Source organism: Heterocephalus glaber, unplaced genomic scaffold (genome assembly GCF_053883595.1).
Source record: "Heterocephalus glaber isolate CG9 unplaced genomic scaffold, H.glaber_assembly_v1.0 deba00001497, whole genome shotgun sequence".
NCBI classification, from domain to species: Eukaryota; Metazoa; Chordata; class Mammalia; order Rodentia; family Bathyergidae; genus Heterocephalus; species Heterocephalus glaber.
In genome coordinates, this window is record NW_028258320.1 from 21,039,780 (window position 1) to 21,062,851 (window position 23,072).

The 23,072-nt window shown below is 32.8% G+C and overlaps 1 protein-coding gene across 12 annotated transcripts in view; it reads left to right on the forward strand.

The window, feature by feature from the left end:
- Ctnna3 (catenin alpha 3) overlaps positions 1-23,072 on the forward strand; it is a 1,794,873-nt gene that overhangs the window by 1,321,404 nt on the left and 450,397 nt on the right. For all 12 annotated transcript variants that reach the window (XM_021259452.2, XM_021259448.2, XM_021259451.2 and 9 more), the window contains one exon: positions 15,796-15,996. In XM_021259452.2, the coding sequence (XP_021115111.1) occupies positions 15,796-15,996 (201 nt within the window). The remainder of the gene's footprint in view (positions 1-15,795; positions 15,997-23,072) is intronic.

Sequence of the window (23,072 nt, forward strand, 5' to 3'; positions counted from 1 at the left end):
AAAGGAGCAGTGGAGACCCCAGGAAGTCAGAGATGCAAAGGACATAGAATGTTTGCCAAGGAAAGCAGCAGGCATGTATGGAACCAGTCCAATAGAAAGGCTATGTGGGGTGCACCCTGCAAAGCTATTGGGGAAGGGATGCCCAAACACATCTCCCCACCATGTACTTGGAATGCTGGATATGGAACTATAGGACTTAATATTTACTCTGCTAGATTTTGCTCTTGCTTTGTCATTCCCCTCCTTTGGGATGTGAATGTTTCCCCCTCTTCCATTGTACCTTAGGATTTTGTAAATTGTTTTTAATTTAAAGAGTTTCACAGCTAAGAATTTGCTTTGATTCTCAGAGGAGACATTGACTTGGACATTTGAAAAGTGCTGGAACTGTTGAAACTCTAGGAAAGGGACTATTTTATTTTCAGTTGTATGCATGACAGTTGCACCATGTTAAGCAAAATCATTAACATGCTATTTTCTTTATTTGCCAATTTAATATTGTTTAAGGAGCTGTATCTTGTCAAATCAATAAAGGTTAGATTGTGACTGTTAATTGTGATATCAACTTGACTGGAGTAAGATGCACATAGGGAATTAATAATTACACACTTCTGGGCAAATCTGAATGGGTCATGGTGCTGTGTAATGTATATGCTGTCTTGCTCCTTCCTCTCTGGCCCTGTTACATTGCTCTGCTTCCTGTCCACCATGAACTGAATGTCTTTACTCTGACATGTTTTTCTGCCATGATATTTCTCCCTTGAAGCCAGGCAACCATGAGCTGAATTCCTTGAAACTGTGAACCAAACAAAACCTCTTCTCCTTTATGTTCTGAATGTCAGAAATTGTGTCCTAGTGACAGGAAATTGTACTAATACACATGGGGTGTGCATACAATCCTATACAATTTACTTTTGCTTTAGGGCACCGCAATTACTCCTCCCCTCTATAGACCAATAATTTGGAATGTTCTGCCTCTGGCTACTTTTTGTGAATCTCAGGAGTCTTCTGTAGGCTTTTATGCAAATGTGTTAAAATTTCTTCTCTGCAACACTTGCAATATGTTCTTATCTTTACACTTATTGTGTAATTTAGTATCTTTCCCTCAGTGGGGTTTAAAAACAAGACTGGACATAAAATATTATTACTAAAGTCACTAGCATATAATAGAAACCTAGCAAATATGTAGTATACACATACTAATTATCTGCATTATGAATAATTTCAGGTGCCTGTTAATTGATCACATATTAAAATATTTGTAAGCTGAATATAATTTTCAAAGTAATTAATGACATAAAAACATAAGAAAAATGCCTATGCAGTTAGTGATTTTTTTGTTTTTGACATTTTTTATATTTCTGATACTGTCCTTGGTGCTGAAGAATCAAGAAATTAAAATATCAGTGATTTCCTTCAAGGTGTTCATAGTTCACAGGAAGATAAATAAAGAGAGATTTGGGCAGCCGGAACACTGATAAACTCTATGCATCTAGTCAATAGTTTCAATAATGAAAAATGCACATAATTAAATTCAGTTCAATCTCTAATATATTCCTATTGGATTAGTGATTCTTATGTTCTCTGAATTTATCAGTAATGTAAAAATATAACATGAAGTAATAACAACTACCATATTTACATAATGAATTTTATATGAGATACTTTACATTCATATGAGATGAAATCAGTTCCTATTTTGTTTAGCAGCATTTTAATTACTTCTTTAAATATATTTCCAAAATGAGAGAATTTACAGTATGGACCATGAGTATTTTTCATCTTGTCTGTGTTAACCTTACGACCAGAATCAGACAATGAGTGAATGATTATAATTTTAAAAAGCTCAGGTAAATAAAAGGGTGAGTAGTGTTATGGTTTATATCTGGATATTCCCCTAAAGTCTCATGAGCTCATAAGTGGGGCTATTAGGAGGTCACTGGATCATGGAGGCATGTTGCCGTAAACCACAATGAGAAGTCTATGTGAATAGTAATTCTATTGAAACTTACAATGATTTATTTCTTTCCTCATTTTTGATTTTCCATGTTGTCTTTTACAACATTTTTTCTCATAAATATTAAGTCTAATGAGTATTAAAATTATACACATGTACATACTATATATGTCTATGTGATTTTGTATCTGTGTATGAGTTTAGGATTTCTGTTGTTTAAAAGTTGTAAGTTATTGTTATATTTAGAAGCACATAATTGAAGTTATCTATTTTAATAAAGAAGTAATTTAATAAAGTATTTAATAAAGAAATAAGTAATATAAACACGTATGGGCTAACAGTAAAATTTAAGATTGCTGTAAACAAATTTTGTTAGTAATATTAAGTGAATGTATTCTTTCATGACAATGGCAATAAATTATGAATTATAAAAATTAAATCCCTGAATGGTGAAAGTGTAAATTATATAAGTTGATTATGAACTTAGATTTAGCATCATTAAAATCTGATTAAATACATATGATTTCATTCATTGAAAATGTAATGACATTAGGACTCATATAGCAATTTTCTTAAGATAATACCATAGAGTTGGAGAAAAAAATTCTATATTTTGGCTTGGTGTACCTTGATAAAAGATGACATTTGGATAATGTCAAATCTAAAGTTTGATATGAATATCAAGTATGAGAAAAATAGCCCAGTTCATATTTAAGTTCTTTGATGATTTTACAAGGTACGACAACTTCCCTTTTTGCATATGTACTATGTGCAAAATTACCATGGAATGCAGAGCACCATATATTTAACTTCACTTACAGTTCACTATAAAAATCAAACACAATTTTTATCAGTTAGTCTATAATATTTGAAAGTCCTGCATTTTTTAAATGGTATTGTCTATGTGTTCAGTTTCTAAACATTTTGAGAATTCACTACAGCATAAGACAAAAGAGACATGAAATTCATAAAAATAGATCAGAGCACATAAATGCATAATGCTGAGAAAGTATCCACAGTCAGATTTAACTGATATTTCATTAATGTGGATAATATCCAAGTTTATGCCAATATTGTAAAATCATATGAGAAAAATAAGTGTAATTATAGCTCCATTAATTATTATCTTATAGCTAGCTTAAGCCCAGGTAGACCACTAACCCTAATAATAGACAATGAAATAAGGATCATGTATACCAGTGGAAATTACTATTTGCAGTTCAGCAAACATGACTGGAAAGGGAAATAAAATAGAAAAGGCAACAAAATGAAAATTAAAGGAAAACGAAATCAGAACAGATGTTGAGAATCTGTTTTTCATGCAGAGATGCTTAAATGTGGAGAACAGCCTTCCAGGCAAAGTTGCTGAGATAATAACACTGAACTTGTACAAGATGGTTTGATTAGAGTTCAGACAATGGAGGTTTAGAAGTGAAAGGAAATTAAGCTGTGTAGGCTAATGGCTCTTTGCATTTTTAAAAAATATTTTACATCTTTATTCAAAATATTGAATAAAGATTGAAATTTCACGGCTTTGTATTTAGTTTCAACCTCACAAATCTCAATTATTTCCATTTTTATATTTTTAAAAAGCTATCTCTTATTACTACCAGCAGTTTTCACTGTCTGTTACCTTCCTTCCTCATTTCATTATCACTGGCCTCATTCCAGTACATCCACGAGCTTCCCCCTGTGTGAATCCTTATTGTATGAACATTGTTCCATGTCTACTTTATTTCATCATGTTTGAGTCTTGGTAATCATCGCTTCTAAATACAACACTTTATAGATAGTTTATACTGGTCACATGCAGTCATTGTAATCATTAAACATATGATTGCTGCTTATGCCAATTTTCTCATTAGAAACTTTTGCTTAAGATAAAATGTATTTTAAACCACAGACTTAGGAAACAAAAGAATTATTTTTTTTAATCTTTAAATAAGAAACTTGAATTTTCATGTCTCACTTTTCCTAAATCTGATCTAACATGAACTAAGTTATCTGTACCAAAGGCTATCAAATGTACATTGCATGTCTTGAAAGAATCAACTTAAAATGATTAATATGTACAGGGAAGAACATGTCTTGTAAATCCTTAATATGCTACCTAATAGAAACAATATTTGTAACTTTGTTATGTAACATAAAATTCTTCCAAGGTTTTCAAGGAAATTCTGAAAATTTTTTTACAGAAATCATTTAGCTTTTATGTAAATGTCACTCTAGCAATAAATCCCATAGCAAGTCAGTTTCTTATCTGTAAACTCTCATTTGAACATATGCATGTCATTTTGGTAGGGAAATTGGTCCATCTCTATACCCACAATTATCAAGGAACAGTAAACTTGAAAATGTATTTATACAAAGGCTTAGACATACACATCGTGATTAATTTAACCTCAGTGTGAGAATCCAAGGTATATAATACAGTGATATGCAAACATAAAAAAGAAATTAGAAAAAGAAAAAGACTGATACTGCTTTCCTGTGTATAGACCTTTTTTTTTTTTTTTTTGGTACCGGGGATTGAACTCGGGTCCTTGCGCTTGCGCAGCAGGAGGTGAAACCACTGAACTAAATCCCTGGCCCTGCTTTCCTGTGTATATTTACATGTGTGGATAATATCCAAGGTTATGCCAATATTGTAAAATCATATGAGGAAAATAAGTGTAATTTTTGTCCCCTTTATTTTATAGCTAGCTTTAGCACATTAAGAACATTAGCGTGTTCCTTGTAGTAATGTGTTTGGGTGTTTATTTCTTGAAATGGTAAAGCACAGACTGATTTTTTTTTTTTTTTTGCCATTTCTTATATTTAGCAAAAAACCCTGTGATAAGAACTCTGTAAATATCCAATGAATAAATGATATACTGAATTAATATGAATAAATGTATATGTACAAATTGAATTTAAAAAGTTTACAATTGCAATCATTTTTCAAGCAGAAAGAGAGAGAGAAAAATCAATTAATAAGAACCAAAGGTGTTGAGGTTTGTGTGGGAATTTTAGTGTTACACAAAGAATGATCAGAAAATAAAATAAATATTTATTTTTTAAAAATATACAGTATAGTGCAAAAACATTTCCATCAGTTCCCCTCACTTTGAATACACTTATCCCATTGTTCTTTGCACTTTCTGAGGCAAGTCTGGAAGTTGTTTTTCATGAGGGTCTTTATGAGTTTTGATCAAAATACAGTGAACCTGCTAAAGTGACATCCAGCAGTGTATGCATACACATAATGAAGTATTTAGCCAGAAATAAATAATTTATTCTTTACTTAGCCATAAAGTAGGATATATATGAGTTATTTATAGGAAATGGATGTACTTCGAGACCACAATGCTAAATGAAATAAATCACTCACAGAAGGTAAAATGTTGCATGGCTTCTCTTTTATTGGAAACAAGAAATAATTAAGGATTAAAATAAAAAGTAGATAATAGGAAGCAGGAAGATAGACTTTGTGGAGATGCAAAGAGTATCTAGGGATGGAGGGAGATGGAAGGAAGGGGAGGGGGAAGAAAGTAAAAAAGGAATCAAGATGCGATATAATACAATATGTAATATACCAATTCTCCATGATGAATTAGCCTATTTTGTATTGCAAGCATATATTAATTAAAGAGAAGAAACAAAATGAAACCATAAAGCACTATCTATATCTATATCATCTATATCTATACCATTGCAGGGGGTTCCCAGCCACCTTATTCCTCAGGTCATCGTTCCTGGCACTCTTACTTCTGGCTCTTTCCCAAAGTCAAAATGACCGTGAAAGCTAAGTGTTTTGAATCAGTTCAGGACATTGAAGCAGCCACGACAATGCCACTAAAGACATTCCGAAAAAGGGCTTCCAAAACTGCTTCAGAAAGTGGCAAGAATGATGGGATGAAGGTGTTCGACACATAGAGGAGTACTTTGAGAGAGATTAATGGCAATCTGTCTTTCACTGTAATATATTTTTTAACTTGAACATACTTTTTAAAATCACACCTCATATTTATTTTGGCAATATGTAGTTAATAAATGAAGTGTTCTTAGTTAATAAGTTCTCGTTAAGGTTCTCTGTTAAAGGAATAGTTAAGAATGTTTACCTATGATTATTATGCATTACATAATAGATTTATTATTAGTGTTATTTCAATCAGAAGCTGTGATTCAAATTTATTATATTAGTCTATAAACACATGTTTGTGCATGAAAGTATTTTTGTTGCTAAAAAGAAACTTACCTGAGATTAATTTGAGGACTCTTATTGACCTGTCTCCACTAATTGATTGTATAGACTGAAGAATTAATTGATTTCTCTGAAATCCTCAGTGAGTGTTTTCAGTGATTTTTGTTGAAGTTATGGCTGAACTTTTGATGAACATTTTGATATCTTCCCTAGAAAATGAAAGTAAGTGGGAGCGTGGGGGCTATGACAGCTTTCAATTAGATAGCTCTCCTACAGCATCCCATAAACTGGATTCATTTAAAAAGTGTTAAAACATGTCAGCAACTTTAGGTGTCACTTTCACAAAGATATCCAACTTATAATTGAAAACCTTTTATGAATATTTTCCAAAAATTATAATCCATAATTTCACTTTAGTGATTGCAAGATTTGTTAAAATAAACTTTAATAAGCATTGTCATTAACTATTTTGCCGTGATTACATCCTAATTATCAGATAAAAATTTATTAAATACAACCAAAAGTGTTTTTTATTATCACTCTGTTAATACTTAAATAAATTTATATTCAGTATGATTTTGTATTCATTGTATGTTGTCAGAGTTAAACCTGAATGTCAAGCAAAAATATATAAGTTGGGGTGGGGGATTTAGCTCAGTGGTTCCACCACCTGCCTCAGAAGTTCAAGGTCCCGAGTTCGATCCCCAGTAATAAACAAACAACCAAACAAACAAAAAACCTCAACAATATGTAAGTACACATAGACTCAAGAAATAAAGAACTCTTAAATAAATCACTGATGTTAGTAAAATTGGGATTTAGTTGAGGGATTATGGCTAAGATCCATTAAAGAAGCTTTTGTAGAGCTTTTTGGTAACAGAAAATACATAGAAAGGCAAATGATACACATAGACCTTGGAAATCTGAGTTAAAACCCAACTTTGAGTTCTCTGGAAGCAACATACTTACCCTATACATTTTAAGCTCGATGGTTTAGTCTTGATTTTGTTATTAATCTGCAATTTGCAGTTATTACATTTAGTTGTTTAGCGACCTACATTATGTTCCTGATTATTTTGTGAAAAACACTGATTTAGGGGTTAAAATATTGTGCCTTCGGTTTGTTTTTAACCTCATGGACTACATTGTCACAATTGTAGTACAAGAGTTAAAGTTTAAGAGTTTAAGTATCTTTGAAACAATTACAAAGGAAACAGAGGAGGAGAATTTGTCTAATGCAGAAGGGTCAGCTTTGCCATGTTTTTCTTTTTTGGCATTTGAAAGCAAAATACAAGAGATCTAAAAAATTTCAACAAAAAGGGGTTTGTGTCTGACCTTAGCATAAATCCATTGATTAAAGAAGTGACCTCCTCTGAGACATAGCTCCAATAATAATCTTGTGCTTTACAATAGCCTTTTTTTCAATATGGAGAAATACGATATTTGAGAAGGTAATCAAAATAAATGAAAAGTGTACTTTTCTGAGGAAAAAGAAAAAATTAAGTAAAATTTACAAGTTTACAAGTAAATCATTTGTTCTTAACATTCCTTTGAGTTTCTGTTCTGTGTGCCACATACGTCTAGGACTTCACTATAACTAGTGCCAAATTTGCATATGCCTTTGTCCAAAAGTACACATTTCATAATTAGGACACCTATGTTTTTCTATATTTTGAACCAAGAAGAAGGTATAGCCCCTAAATTATTACTGACTACTTATACAAGAGGATTTAGCCATAGAGGCATCCAACATTAGCATTCAGTGTGCAGGAATCAAATGGTTTTATTACATAATACAGAAGAATTGCTCACTACTGTCTGTTCCTGCTGACAGTCCTGATGTTCAATCTGGTAATATCCTCAAAGCTATTTCTTTTCTTTTCTTTTTTTTTTAACCCATTGCTTTTTTATTAGATGTTAATAGGCTCTTGGTCTATGGGAGAGGAAGCAGTGGGACAATTAACATGAAAAAGCTCAGGAGAATCAGTGGAAGAAAGTATAGTCTGAATGAGAATGCCTAAGGTTTGCTTTACTTTTTTGTTTATATTGTCAAAGTAAGGGTGGCATAAAGTGCACAACCTAGACTTTTGGTTGTATACCAGAGTGGCTAAATAGCTGAAGCACAAGGTTCATTTGTTAATTTCGTCTTTTTGGCCATCTTCCTTGTTGATACCTCTAGAATTCATACTTTAGAATCTCTCCAGCTATGACAGATCCATGCAGACTCAGAATATTAACATCATTAAAGTACTGTCCAAGTGAGCCTTGTAATATTAAAATTGTCCCTCTAAAAATGTAGAGATATCATAAACATACTCTGAAAACTTATAATGTATACAGCTCTATAGTATAATATTACAAACAATACATTGCACTACTTATATAAAATTTAGAAATTATTTTAAAGCTATCATTTCCTCTTTCCCATTTTGCATTTAGGACAATTGAATGATATAAGTATATGATCATTATGTATCAAAGCCATTTGAGATTTTAAGATTTATAGGATCTGAGCAGGTTGGACAAACCTTAATTTTGAGTTATGACTCATTTACTATAACTGAGTCATAGAAAAGTGCTTATCTGCTCAAAGCCACAATTTATTTATAAAACTGAAATGTAGAAGATGATCTTCTGGAATTTTATGAATAAAGAAATGATGCCCACATGTTGCCTAGCAATACCTGTCTCAGAAACAAGAGACACTCAAAAAGTATTTGTAAAAAATTTAAACAAAAAATGTCCAAAGGGGTAGGGGAATTGGGAGGGGAAGAGGAATGGAAAGAAGGGAAAGGAAATATTATGAGAAAAGGAAAAAATGGAAACAAAGTCTATGGAAATAGGGAAGTGTGGAGGGGGTGAAGGGAGGACAGGGAATGGGGTAAAAATAAGAACCAAGATACATCATGTACAGGTACAAGCACTCAATGATAAATGTAAATGCATTGTATACCCAAAATGTACAAATAAAAGAATTTAAGAAAAAAAAAAAAAAAAAACAACTCAAACAAACAAAGAAAAAAAAGATACATATGAAGGATAGAAGAGTTGGGGAAAGAAAACTGACAACTTTTCCTTAATTATACTCAGGAAATTTGATGTCCAAAATTTCTACTATTTTAATTGTAGACATCGGTAGATAATTCATGTTGTTGAATATATAGAATTTAATGTTATTAATTTTCTTCTAATCTTAGAAGTTAAACAGAGTGCTTATTAAAGTTCTAAAGCAGACTTAGCCCTGAGCGTAGAACATTTGAAGAATCTCCTCTGTGTTACTATTGATGAACCTATATCGAGGCATTCTTAATAATTAAATGGTTTACATTAGGATTTATCCATGTTGCAAATTCTCTGAGTTTTGACCTACATTTATTAACACATATTCAACAATTGTGTCACTCCAAATAGTTTCATTATGCTGAGTATCTCCAGTGTTCTGTTACTCATCTCACCACTTTTCCTCTGCACCCACGGTACTTCGTCTTTTTATTATCTCTATAACTTTGCCATAATGATGTAGCCTTTCTAGATGGTCTCTCCTGTAAGCAATGTTCATTTACATTTGCATCATAATTTTTCTTGGTGTAATACCTTGTTTATTTGTATGACATTCTAAACATTTTATTGTCTCTGTGTTCCACAGTTCAGTCATTCACCTATTGAAGGATAACTTCATTGCTTCTAAGTTTTGGCACTTATAAATATAATTGTTATTAACATTCATGTGCAGGTATGGATGTCAGTTTTCAAATTACTTGCATAATTACCAAGGAGTGTGATGCTGGCTTGTATAAGAAAAATATGCTTAGTTTTGTAAGAAATAGTTAAACTATCTTCCAAAATGGCTCTATCATTTTTCATTCTTTTCAGTAATGAATGAGTTTCTGTTGCTTCACATCCCCGCCAGTATTTGGTGTTGTTTACGTTTTAGATATCAGTCACTTTAAAGTGTACAGTATATTATATTAATTATGATCCCTCGATTGTATATGATCAAGGTCATTTTTTCAAATACCAGTTTGTCCTCTTTGTATTTCCTTGGCAAGATATCTGCTCAGATCTTTTATTCATTATTCGAGTAGTTTGTTTTATTATTAGTGAGTTTTCAGAATTTTCAGAATGTAAACCTGAAACCACTGTTTTGTCATTTGTTTTGCAAATATCTTTTAGTCTGGGATTGTCTTTTAATTCTATTCCAAGTGTGTTTTCAGAGCAGAAATTTTTGTGAAGCTCAAACTATTTTTTTCTTTCATTGATTATGCTTTTGGTATTGTCTTTATAAATTCCTCAGCAACTCCAAGATTACCTAGGTTTTTCTTTTGAACTACCTTACAGGAGGTTTATAAAATTTAAGGTTTTTCATTTTAAATACTGTTCTATGGTTCAATGTGCAGTTTTTGCATTACACCCCCCAGATAGACAGTAGCTTCTAAGACAAAGTATATAGTTTAAGAATTTTTTTGAAACTGAAAGCATGACTTTTACGAATTTAAAGTGTGCATGTGTTAAAAATGTGAGAAATACCAAGGTAAGACTTTTAAAAAGAGAATTGGATGAAGAAAGAATGGTTCAATAAAATATCTCATTTAAAAACAAAGCTAGTTCATGCCCTACAGACCAATAAAACTATAACCTTTAGATCTATCTTTTCTGTAAGAAATTACTCTCACCTCCACTAGATAAAAATTTATTTTAATTATTGTGTGACAAGAATCATTTACATGGCTGTGAGTTTTAGTTTTAAGAAACACAGTGAACATCTGTCCCTATAGAGTTATAAAATATCCTAATCAACAATTACAATTAGCTGGAACAAAAGTACACAATCCTTGGAAGATAGATATTTGCCAGTTGAGACTGATTTGTACTGTCTACCCAGCAGGACTCTGAAAGGACAAGCAATTGTCCATTTTATTCTTTCTATGGTTTTGATAAGTTTCTAAACAATTTTGTAGAATAAGCTATTGTAGAATCCCACTTAAAACCTATTGAATGAAATATGTCTTTAGTGACTCTTTTTTGGGTTTATTTCTTTAAAATTTTGTGCTCAAGTATAGCAGTTACTACGTATTTAGTTAATAACTAATTTCAAAATAACAACCTTGGACTATTTTTTTAAATTTTTTATTTTCAAAGGTAAATCATGTAGGTCTCAATTCTCTACAAGCTCAGTGATGAATACATAGCTTGTAGGATAGAGAAAATGGGCAAACTTTTCTGTAAATGTTTACAAAACTTTATTAAATTATAAATTAGAAATAATTTTTACTATAGGAATTTGGGAAGAATAAAAGGCAGTGAAGCAAAAATTAGTTCTCTCTGGTTTCTAGATTATAAACCTTCTCCAGACAGGAACTGTGCCTCATTTATGTTATGTCACCTACATTTTCTAACATACAGTAAGACTTCAGTTGAGGAGAGGAGACAGAGGAAAGGAGTTAGGATGGAGAAAAGCAATGGAAAATTTTAAATATTTTACTTTTAGCTATATATGCTCATTAATCTCAAAGTATGCTTGATAAAAATCTCTGTTGAACATTAATTTGGAAGCTAATTATTATGAAAAAATTCTTGCAAAAACAGAAATTTTGGCCATCAGGAAGTAGATATATAAGCAACAATTAGTGTATGTATCAGTGTGTTTTATTTGCTTTTAGTGTTGTATGATTTTGTTAAAAGACAAAGGAAAATTACTGTTTTATGTTTGCTGACAACTTGTGTAGTTATGTGTATGATAGAACTTGTAACAGGTAGAGTTCCAGGTGAGCAAAAAGAGAAATATGGCTTTTTATTAGTAGTACATGTTTGCTGTATGTGAAGTTTACATTCATTATAGAGAATAGGTACATACATATAACAATTCTTGGTTTTCTGTAATTAAACTTATCCTAATTCATTCTCAGATCTCCTATACAATGGATGGCTAACTTTAATCTTGCTGATTTAGGAAATTCATTCTATTTTAGATCATTATTCAGTTTCTTTAGAAAAAAATTCAATATCCTTTTCTCTTGTTCTTTCCTTTTACTCAGATTTCTTTGTCTTATATATCCAGATAGTAGGGAAGCAAACTTGATGATATCACCACGTTGTTGGACTATACCACAAACTATAGCATAAACTTCCTCTTAATGCTTTGCCACTGACATATTTAAAGTCCAGCTTTAAGAATAAAAAAAATTAGCTCTCAACAAAGTCTAGCTTATGCATTTCATCTATTCTGTGGTCTATAGATCTATAAAATTCTACTTTGGAGGTCAAATGACAATAAAGTCACTGTTTATTCCCATTATATTTTTTGTTTTATTTTCAGCCTTCCCTAAGGCTATAGAATTGATTTTCAATTTTTGTTTTAATTGGGGAAAATAATATTTGATAAAATTATACAATTTTGTATAAAAAACTGAATTTTTAAATCTTATTGTGATATACTTACTGCAGTTATGGAAGACAGAGTTAGCCAGAAAAGTTAACAACAAATATCAGTTCCTTTTTTTGCCCTTTGTAATACTGTTTTCCAACATAATAGAAATCATCTTTTGCATCTCAGGGTGGCAATAAGATGATTGATGGAAATTGCTAGTAATTTAGCAATTCTCTGCTCTTAAAATAATGCACTTCAGCATTTGCACTAACACTGCGATATTCCACCCCTCACCTCAAATCAAATGTTAAGCTGAAGCTCTAAAGGTGTTAAGACAAATCTTCCTTATGTGTCAATTCTTCAAAGCATAATATTCTCAATGTGCTTCCTCTGTAATAATGTATTCACTTTTTAACCACATTTTTAAATGATGCAATTTTTTTTAGTCCCAGTGCATCTAGAGTTGAGAAAAATTAATGAGAGGCAGAACTACTAATGACTTTTGGTGTGTCTAATGACTAAGCCCATTCCATCAGCAAAATCTTAAGGGATACAATTGTAGGGAGTTTTACACAAGGTACTTGGTGCTTTTTTTTTTTTCTCCTAGAGGTTTGCAGGGCTCTATAGCTAGACACAAAAACTCCAACAATTTTTGAAGGTCTTCATCAAAATATGAAAAACAACACAATACTCATTTTTAAAAATTTGTTTAATATGACAGTTGCTCAACATTTTGATTTTCTTTTTCTGGAAGAGTACGCTTAGAATTCCAGGCAAATAGATGTTGCTAACATTCTGTAAAATATTCAGGGTAATAGGAAAATGTCAGTAGAGTGGAAAATGTGCAAGCCTTTCCTAATAGTTTTGTTCTATTTTTAATTGGAGTAATTCCAAGATCATATAGGCATCATCTCTAACATTCTTGTTATAACTGTCTCAGATTCAGTCTGTTATATGCTTCTTGCCATTTATTTCACTATTCATTTTTCATATTGTGTATGTTCATGTAGGACTTTTATTTCTATATCTGACATTTCCTGGATAATTCTTCAGTCTGATTAACACTATGTCTCTGACAGCATTATTTAGTTTCAAAGAATAACCATACAACTTTCTGTGATGCCAAACAAAAAAATTTGAAAATCTGTGTTGTGTTTCATTCTTTGCTCCAAATAATAAAATAAATAGATAAGCATATGTATCATTGCTCTACAGAGGAGGTGACAGCTCAATTCAGGGATAGTGAATATTCTTTGTGTGAACAAAATTCTTCTGCACAAAATTTACTTGGAAAAACGTAATTTGTCACAGCTATGATTTCATCTTTAATTAAACAGATAATAGTTTGTCAGCCAAATAATCTAAGAATGAGCATTGTTTTTTCCTAAATTTAATTTCATTTTTATAAGACTGAGCAAAAATGACACTGAAATAGAAAATTAAGCACTAATAGTGAATAAAGATTAAACACTCATTATATGCCTATATGTTTTGTTTAGAAAGATTTACAGATATACCTGGAAAAAGATAGCTTTTTAATAAGTCATTAAAGTGCACATCTGTGGATTAAAAAATCTTGTTAATTATTGTGCCTTCTGCATTTAAACTTCAATTACATGGGAGATATGATAGTCATGATTCACATGTGTTTTCTGTTGAGAGGTAACCATACCTAAATTTGTTATAGGCCTTAAAATGATACCTTCATAACTGAATGCTACAAATCAGGTTAAAATCCTATTGCAGTTGTAGTAAATACTTTCAGTGTTTAACTTTTAAATGTAAATGTACTTGATATAGGGTAAATTGACTAAATTTGGGGCTTCATAAATATTTTCATCTATGTTAATAACTTGTGGTTTAGGATTTAGAAAAAGTAATTTATTACTTATGTCTTTATAAAAGGGCTTCATTCATTCAAAATTCTTGTTATCCTAAAACTATGTAGTCTGTAATGAATATTAAATACATCAAGTAATAAGATAAAATTTCTGCCAGCAGATAATACAGCGTACTAGAAAGATAATCTTATATATACATCATTAAAACACAGGAAGAGGTCCTAATGGAAGCATATCAGCCTCTTCATGGGAACATCAAACAATGTGGAGCCAGGTGTTTCTTGTAAGGAATGAGTCAGTATAGATTTCCTAAGAAAGAAACATTTTGAATAGTATATTGAAAAAAACAGTAAGAGTTGAACAAGCAGACCAAATTGATAGGCAGTCTGTATCAAGGTTCCAGTGTGCCCATAGGACAGAAGCATGGAAGAAAAATGGAGGATTTTGAGAATCATAAAATACATGTTAAGGAAGTATAAGGGGCCTGCAGAAGAATGATAGAAGTCACCTAAAAAGGTCATCAGGGATTTTATTCTGTGGGAGTTTAATTTTAATCTGTAAACATTAAGGGAAAATTGTGAAGTAGGAAATTGTATTATGAATTATTGGGCTCTGTAGATTACCATTAAATATTAAACACATATACACAAGCAAATTGAGAGAGAATCAAAAAGAGAAAGAGATAAGAACAGCAGAGGGAGATAATGACATGTTCTGGAATACTGAGACATTTTTGTTGTAATTATTTTTTCTATGTGCTTTTAAATAATAGAATCTTTAAAGATTTCAGGTGAAAATTCATGAGTAAAAGCAAGAAGCCAAAACACTGATTCATTTAGTAGTTTTTTAATTTATTAAAAATACCTTTGCCCATGTTTGCTCATATTGCACATATATGCTCATCTCTCAATAGTTTCTGAGGGAGTATCACTCATTACATAGGAAAAGAAAATATTGTACTACTATAATAAGTATCCTGTCTTCATGACAAAACATCCCAAGAGAAGAGAGGAGATTTTGAAACACTTTTCAGAGTAGGCATCTTCCTCTAGGATTCATTAGCTTTTATGTATTCTTTTAAAAGTGTGTATGTGTGTATGAGAACATTTTCATCTTTGTTATTTTATTTTTATTTTAATCAAAAAACTGTCCTTAGCGTCCACCTATATATCACTCAGATCAGAAATATAATTTAATGGGATTCAAATCTAAAATAATATGTAATCAATCAAATTATTAAATACAAAAGTTTGGTATTTCATATATTGTGCTATTTAAGAATTAAAGGATATAAGCAAACTATCTCTACTATTTATAATTAGTTCTCAATGCTTTCAGTGTATGTATCTGAAATCAGAAGTTAACATAATTTTATGTATATGTGACATTATATACTAGATTTATGTGATCTAACATTTTTGAACAACTAATTTGATCTGCTTATTTACAGAAAGCCATATCCTGGAAGATGTCAACAAGTGCATCATAGCTTTGAGAGACCAGGATGCTGAGAATTTAGACCGTTCTGCAGGTGCTATCAGAGGGCGGGCAGCAAGAGTTGCTCACATTGTCACAGGTGAAATGGACAGTTACGAGCCAGGGGCTTACATTGAAGGTGTAATGAGAAATGTTAACTTCCTTACAAGTACTGGTAAGTGTCTCAGTACCCAGTGACAGCTGCTCTGTTTGAAATTTGATTCTGCATAGTGACTAAATATTCATACATATGGAAAGATAATTTCAACCTTGTACTATCTGAGTGGTACTTATGTTCTTTGGTTAATGTGATTTGAAATTTATCCCAGTGAAATAAATATATTAATTGGGGAAACAGTATTTTATAAATATATGCCTTATATAAACTACACACAGACAATAGTGACTTATGAATGTTCATTAATGCCAAAGCTATTATGAAGTGCAATTAGGCTGGTATGGTATTAAGTAAGTAATAATAGAGGCCCAGGGATTTAGCTCAGTGGCACCCCGCCTGCCTCGCAAATGCAAGGTTGTGAGTTTGATTCCTGGTACCAGAAAAAAAAAAAAGAAAAAGAAAAAGAAAAGTATGTAAATAGTCGCCAGATCCTCTTTTAGCTGTATTGGTACACTCAGGGTTTTTCATTACATTGCTGAAACACAGCAAGTTAGTCATGTTTCCAGAGAAATGCTCTCTATCTTTATCTGTAGTTGTTTGCAGAACATTTTGTTCTTGCACATAATCGTCTTTGATTGGCTAGGAAATACATAACTAGAATTTTGTTTTGGTTGCAGCACCCTAGTCACTATTTTCTAAAATCAGCCAGTAAATGCTTTGAATCACTCAGTGAAGTGGCATTCTTTTTAATATTATTGTTAACATTTCTCTAAGAAACTTACAGAAATGTCAGGATTCATGTGGATTCATAAACAATGAAGGCAGTTAACAATTTTTACAATTAATCATGACAGAATTCTTTCCTATGAAAATTCTTATAAATTTGTGAAATCCTCATGTATGTATTATTCCCCTTAATACTAAAGCAATGATATAGATGTGATTCCTTTGTTGTTTGAAATTCCATATTTTAATCCCCCGTCCTAGAGGACCATTCTGGGTATTATACGTAAGGCATTTTAAATTTGGAGGATATGCACTTTGTTTAGTGAAAGGAGTAGAAAAGACAAGGATGGGTTAGTTTTAAAATTCTTATTTCCTTTTTTTTTTTTATTTTGGTGAAGCTGTCCTGTGAGATGAATTAAAAGAAACCTATCAGCAGTTAAATAACTTTCACTACAGACTAGTTCTGAAGATCTCTGACACAAGTAAACAGCAAGATTTGCAGAGAATTGACTAGTTTTTAGTTTTCCTAGTGTGTTAGTACAGAAAATATTGATGAATCTTGGTGCAATGTTTTCTCGTTATTGTAACACACTTCAAAATATTAAAATGCTTAAAATGTGCTAAGAAACAAAGGAGGCAGTACATCTGCAACACTTGGTATTAAACTAATATTTCTATCCTCAGTCCTCAAATTTACTGGTGTCACAAACGGGGCACATAGTCTTTGCTTTTTCAGTTAGGTGTGTCAATATAATGTACTTACTTGCTGAAGAATTTGATTGTGCTATGGTCATTCAGTGTCTCTTCCCTCTGTTAGATTTAAGTGGTCCTACCTTGTTGGCAAAAATCAAGAACAAATTTATCTGTGTCTCTAATTTCTATCTTTAGAAAGAAATTTAAGTGAAGGGAAAAAATGCATCAAGGGTTTTTAGACAAATGAAGATGTCTTGCAGGGAATAGTAAATTCTACCAGGGCCATGATATCTTATCTTTCCATGTCACTTTCATAGCATATTACTAAAGTCTTGTAAGCAGGCTCTTTATTATCATAATGTAAATTTAGTTTAATACATCATGAGAGTTTTTTAAATTTTTTTTTGTTAAATTCTTTTACTGGTACATTTTAGGTATACAACACAATTACATTTCTCATTGGGAATTGTACCTTTACATAATGCATCTTGGTCCTTACTTTTTCCCCATTCCTAGCCCTCCCTTCACGCCCTCCACCCTTCCCTATTTACAAAGACTTTATTTCCATTTTTTCCATTTCTCATCATTTTTCCTTTCCCTTCTTTCCTTTCCCCTGCCCCTCCCACTACCCCTACCCCTTTGAACCTTTTCTTCCTGTTTTGCATTATCGATTATTCATTCTAATCATTGGTACATTTTAGGTATACAATATAATGACATTCATCATTGGAAATTTGCAACTTTACATAATCTCTCTTGGTTCTTATTTTTCACGCCTGGCCAGCCCTCCCTTCAACCCCTCCATTCCTCCCTATTTGCAAAGATTTTGTTCCTATTTTTCCATTTTCTCATATAAATCCCATTCCCTTCAATCCTATACCCTAGCCCTCCCACTTCCTTCCCCTTTGCCCCTTTTCTTCCTATTTCACATTACCTATTATACATTTTAGTCCTTATTTACACTTTCAGTTTCTCACACAAGAGAAACTATTCAGTATTTATACATGTGTGCCCTATTTATTTCACTTAAGAGTACTGCCTCAATGTGCATCCATTTAGCTATAAATGTCTCTAATTTCTGATTTTTTATGGCTGAGTAATGCTCCATTTTATTAAAAAAAAGTCCACATTTTCTTTATCCAGTCTCCAGTTGATGGGCATTTGGGCTGTTTCCAAGTTTTGGCTATCACAAACTGTGCTGCTATGAACATGGGCGGACATATATCACTGTGGTATGATTCCTTTAATTCTTTGGGAAAGATCCCCAGCAGTGGAATAGCGGGGTCAAATGGGACTTCCAGTCCTAGTTCTTTGAGGTATCTCCATACTGATTTCCACAGTGGTTGCACCAGTCTACACTCCCACCAGCAGTGGAGCAGGGTTCCTCTTTCCCCACAGCCCCAGCAGCATTTGTTATTGGTTGATTTCATGATAGCAGCCATTCTTTCTGGAGTGAGGTGGAATCTCAGCATCGTTTTCATTTGCATCTCTCGAATGACCAGTGATGTTCAACATTTTTTCATGTATTTATTTACTATTTCTAATTCTTTGTCTGAGAAATGTCTGTTCATTTCAGATGCCCATTTTTGGATTGAGTCTTTAAATTTGGGAGGTCTGATCTTTTTAAGTTCTTTATAGATTTGAGATAGTAGACCTTTGTCTGAGGAAGAGCAGGTGAAGATTTTTTCCCACATTGTGGGTTGTCTCTTCACACTGCTGGTGGTTTCTCTTGCTGTGCAGAATCTTTTTAATAAGAGTTCCCACTTGTTGATTGTTTGTGCTAGTTCACAGGCAACTGAGGTTTTGTTTATAAAATCTTTTCCTAACCAATGTCTTCAAGAGTTCTGCCTAACCTCTGTTCCAACTGGTTCAGGGTTCCTATTTTATTATTTAGATCTTTAATCCATTTCAATTTTAGTTTAGTGCATGGTGAGAGATATAGGTTTAGTTTTAAGGTTTGGCAAGTTGAAAGCCAATTTTTCCAGCACCATTTATTAAAGAGGCTATCTTTCCTCCAGTGAGGGTGTTTGGCTCCTCTATTGAAGATGAGATGGCTGCGTGTGTCTGGCGTTGTTTCTGCATCTTCTAATCTGTTCCACTGGCCCTCAGGTCTGTTTCTTTGTCAGTACCATGCTATTTTTATCACAGTAGCTTTGTAGTAGAGTTGCAGGTTGGGAATTGTGACACCCCCTGCCATGTCTCTGTTACCTAGAATTGCTTTTGCTATTCTGGGTCTCTTCTTGTTCCAAATGAATTTTTGGATTGTTTTCTCAAGGTCCATGAAGTATGATGTTGGGATCTCAATTGGAATTGCATTGAATCTATATAGCAGTTTTGGAAGTATGGCCATTTTCACTATATTAATCCTTCCTACCCAGGAACAGGGGCTGTCTGTCCATTTTCTGATATCATTTTCAATCTCTCTTTTCAGAGTGCTATAGTTTTCAGAGAAGAGGTCTTTGATTTCTTTCATTAGGATGATTCCTAGGTATTTCAGTTTTTTGGATGCTATTGCAAAAGGAATTGTTTGCCCTATTTCTCTCTCAGTGACTCTGTCATTCATGTAGAGGAAAGCTATTGAGTTTTGTGTGTTAGCCTTGTAACCAGCTACTTGTCTGAATTTGGTTATTAAGTCTAGAAGACTTTTGGTGGAGTTCTTGGGGTCTACTATATACACTATCATGTCATTTGCAAATAATGACAATTTGACTTCTTCTTTTCCTATCTTTATTCCTTTTATTTCTTTCTCTTGTTTAATTGCAGTGGCTAATGTATCCAAAACTCTATTGAACAAGAGTGGTGATAGTGGACATCCTTGTCTTGTTCCTGATTTTAGTGTGAAGGATTTCTGTTTTTGACCATTTAGTATGACATAGGCTGTTGGTTTTTCATAGATGGCTTCTATCAGTTTGAGGTAGAGACCATCTATTGCAATTTTTTGTAGGGTTTTTATCATAAATCCATGTTGGATTTTGTCAAATGCTTTTTCTGCGTCTATGGAGATAATCATATGGCTTTTGTCCTTGGCTCTAATGATATAGTGTATTACATTGATTGATTTGCATATGTTGAACCATCCCTGCATCCCTGGGATGAATGCCACTTGATCAGGGTGTATGATATTCTTGATGATTTTCTGCATTCTGTTTGCCATTAACTTATTAAGGATTTTTGCATCTATGTTCATTAGTGTTATTGGCCTATAGTTCTACTTTTCAGTTGGGTCTTTCTCTGCTTTGAGGATCAAGGTGATGCTTGCTTCCAGGAATGAATTTGGGAGTATTGCTTCCCTTTCAATTTCATTGAAGAGTTTAAACAGTAGTGGCAGTAGTTCCTCTCTAAATGTCTTGTAGAATTCAGCAGTGAAGCTATCAGAGCCCAGGCTTTTCTTAGTTGATAATTATGTTTTCAATTTCATTGGTTAATATTGAATTGTTCACAATTTTTAGGTCTTCTTCGTTCAACTTTGGAAATTCATATGTATCTAGGAATCTGTCCATTTCTTCTGTGTTTTCCATCTTACTGGCGTATGGGTTCTGGAAGTAGGTATTGATGATCCTCTGGATTTCTGCTGAGTCTGTTGTAATTTCACACTTTTCATTCTTAATTGTATGGATTTGGGCCTTTTCTTTCCTTTTTCTGATAAGTTTGGCTAAGGGTTTGTCAATTTTGTTGATTCTTTCAAAGAACCAACTCTTGGCTTCATTGATTTTTTATATCATTCTCTTAGTCTCCATTGCATTGATTTCTCCTCTGATCTTTATAATTTCCTCCCTTGTATGAGCTTTGGGGTTGTCCTGCTCTTCTTTTTCTAGAAGCTTGAGGTGCAGCATCAGGTTGTTTAGTTGGGCTCGTTCTGTTTTCCTAATATGTATATTCACTGCTATGAATTTCCCTCGTAAGACTGCTTTCATTGTGTCCCATAGATTCTGATATGTTGTATTGTCATTGTCATTTAATTGAAGGAACTGTCTGATTTCTTCTTTAATTTCCACTGTGACTCATTGCTTATTCAGAAATGTGTTGTTCAATTTCCATGTGTTTATGAAATTTTTCCAGTTTCTTTTGCTATGGATCTCTGATTTCATTGCACTATGGTCTGATAATATACAGGGGATAAATTCAAGTTCTTTGCACTTACTTCAACATGTTCTATGTGTGAGTATGTGGTCTATTTTGGAGAATGACCCATGTGCAGCTGAGAAGAATGTGTATTCTGATTTTGTGGGGTGGAAGACTCTGTAAACATCTGCTAAGTTCATTTGTTCAAGAGTTCGATTGAGTTCTAGTATTTCATTACTTATTTTTTGTCTAGTTGATCTATCTATTTGTGACAGTGGAATGTTGAGGTCCCCCACTACAATTGTATTAGTGCATTTATGACTTTTCATGTCCATTAGTATTTGTTTTATATAGTTGGGTGCACTAGTGTTTGGTGCATAGATATTTATGATTGTCATTTCTTCCTCTTGGATTCTGCCCTTTACAAGGATGTAGTGTCCTTCTTCATCTCTCTTAATCACTGTTGGTTTGAAATTTACTTGGTCTGCAAAGAGGATAGCTACTCCTGCTTTTTTTCAGGTTCCTGTCGAATGGAGTATTGTTTTCCATCCTTTAACTTTCAGTCTATGAGTTTCATTTTGAATTAAGTATGTTTCTTGTATGCAGCATATTGTTGGATTTTGCTTCTTGACCCATTCTGCCAGTCTATTTCTTTTGATTGGTGAATTGAGACCATTAACATTGATGGTTATAACTGAAACGTATTGACTTGCCATTGCCAAGACTTTTTGTTTTTGTTGGGTTCTCCTCCTTTACATTTAATTTCTTGTCATGCTAGATAGATTCATTCTGCTTTGCTTCCTGGGGTTGTGATCTTCAATGTCTGTTCCTAGAATATTGTGTAAAACTTTTTGAGTGCTGGTTTGGTATTCACGAAGTTCCTAAGGTGCTCTTTGTCATGAAAGTATCTTATTTCTCCATCAATTTTGAAAGATAGTTTTGCAGGGTATATCAATCTGGGTTGGAGGCTGTTTTCTTTTAGGGCTTGGAATATGTCACTCCAAGCTCTTCTTGCCTTGATGGTTTGTGTTGAGAAGTCTGCTGTGATTCTGATGGACTTTCCTTTGTATGTGATTTGTTTCTTTTCTCTAACTGCTTGTAGAACTTTGTTCTTCTATTTAGTTTCTGGAATCTTAACAATTATATGCCTATGTGTAGATTTTTTTTGATCAAGGATATTTGGAGTCCTATATGCCTCACTTATCTGTGTGTCAAGTTCTTTTCCCCTGCTTGGGAAGTTTTCTGCCATTATTTCTGTGAAGATTTTTTTTATGTCATCTGCACTCTCTCCTCTTTCTTCATTGACTCCAATCAATCTTATGTTATTCTTCTTTGCATCATCTAGAAGCTGCTGGATTGATTTCTCATGTTCCCTTATAATTTTGAGGCAATTTTTCTTTTCTTGGTCATTAATTGCAATCTTATCTTCTATATCTGAAATTCTGTCCTCACATTGGCTCATTCTGCTGTGTAGACTTTCAGTGGAGTTTTTCATGTCCTGGAAATCTATTTGCATCTGTTTTATGGATTCCATTTGTTTCTTTTGTTGGGATTACATCATGTTCCTCAGCTCCTCTCTAGATTTATTAATCATGTCTTGCACTAGGGGCACAATTTCTCCTGTTATCTGAGAAATTATTTCTGATTTCATT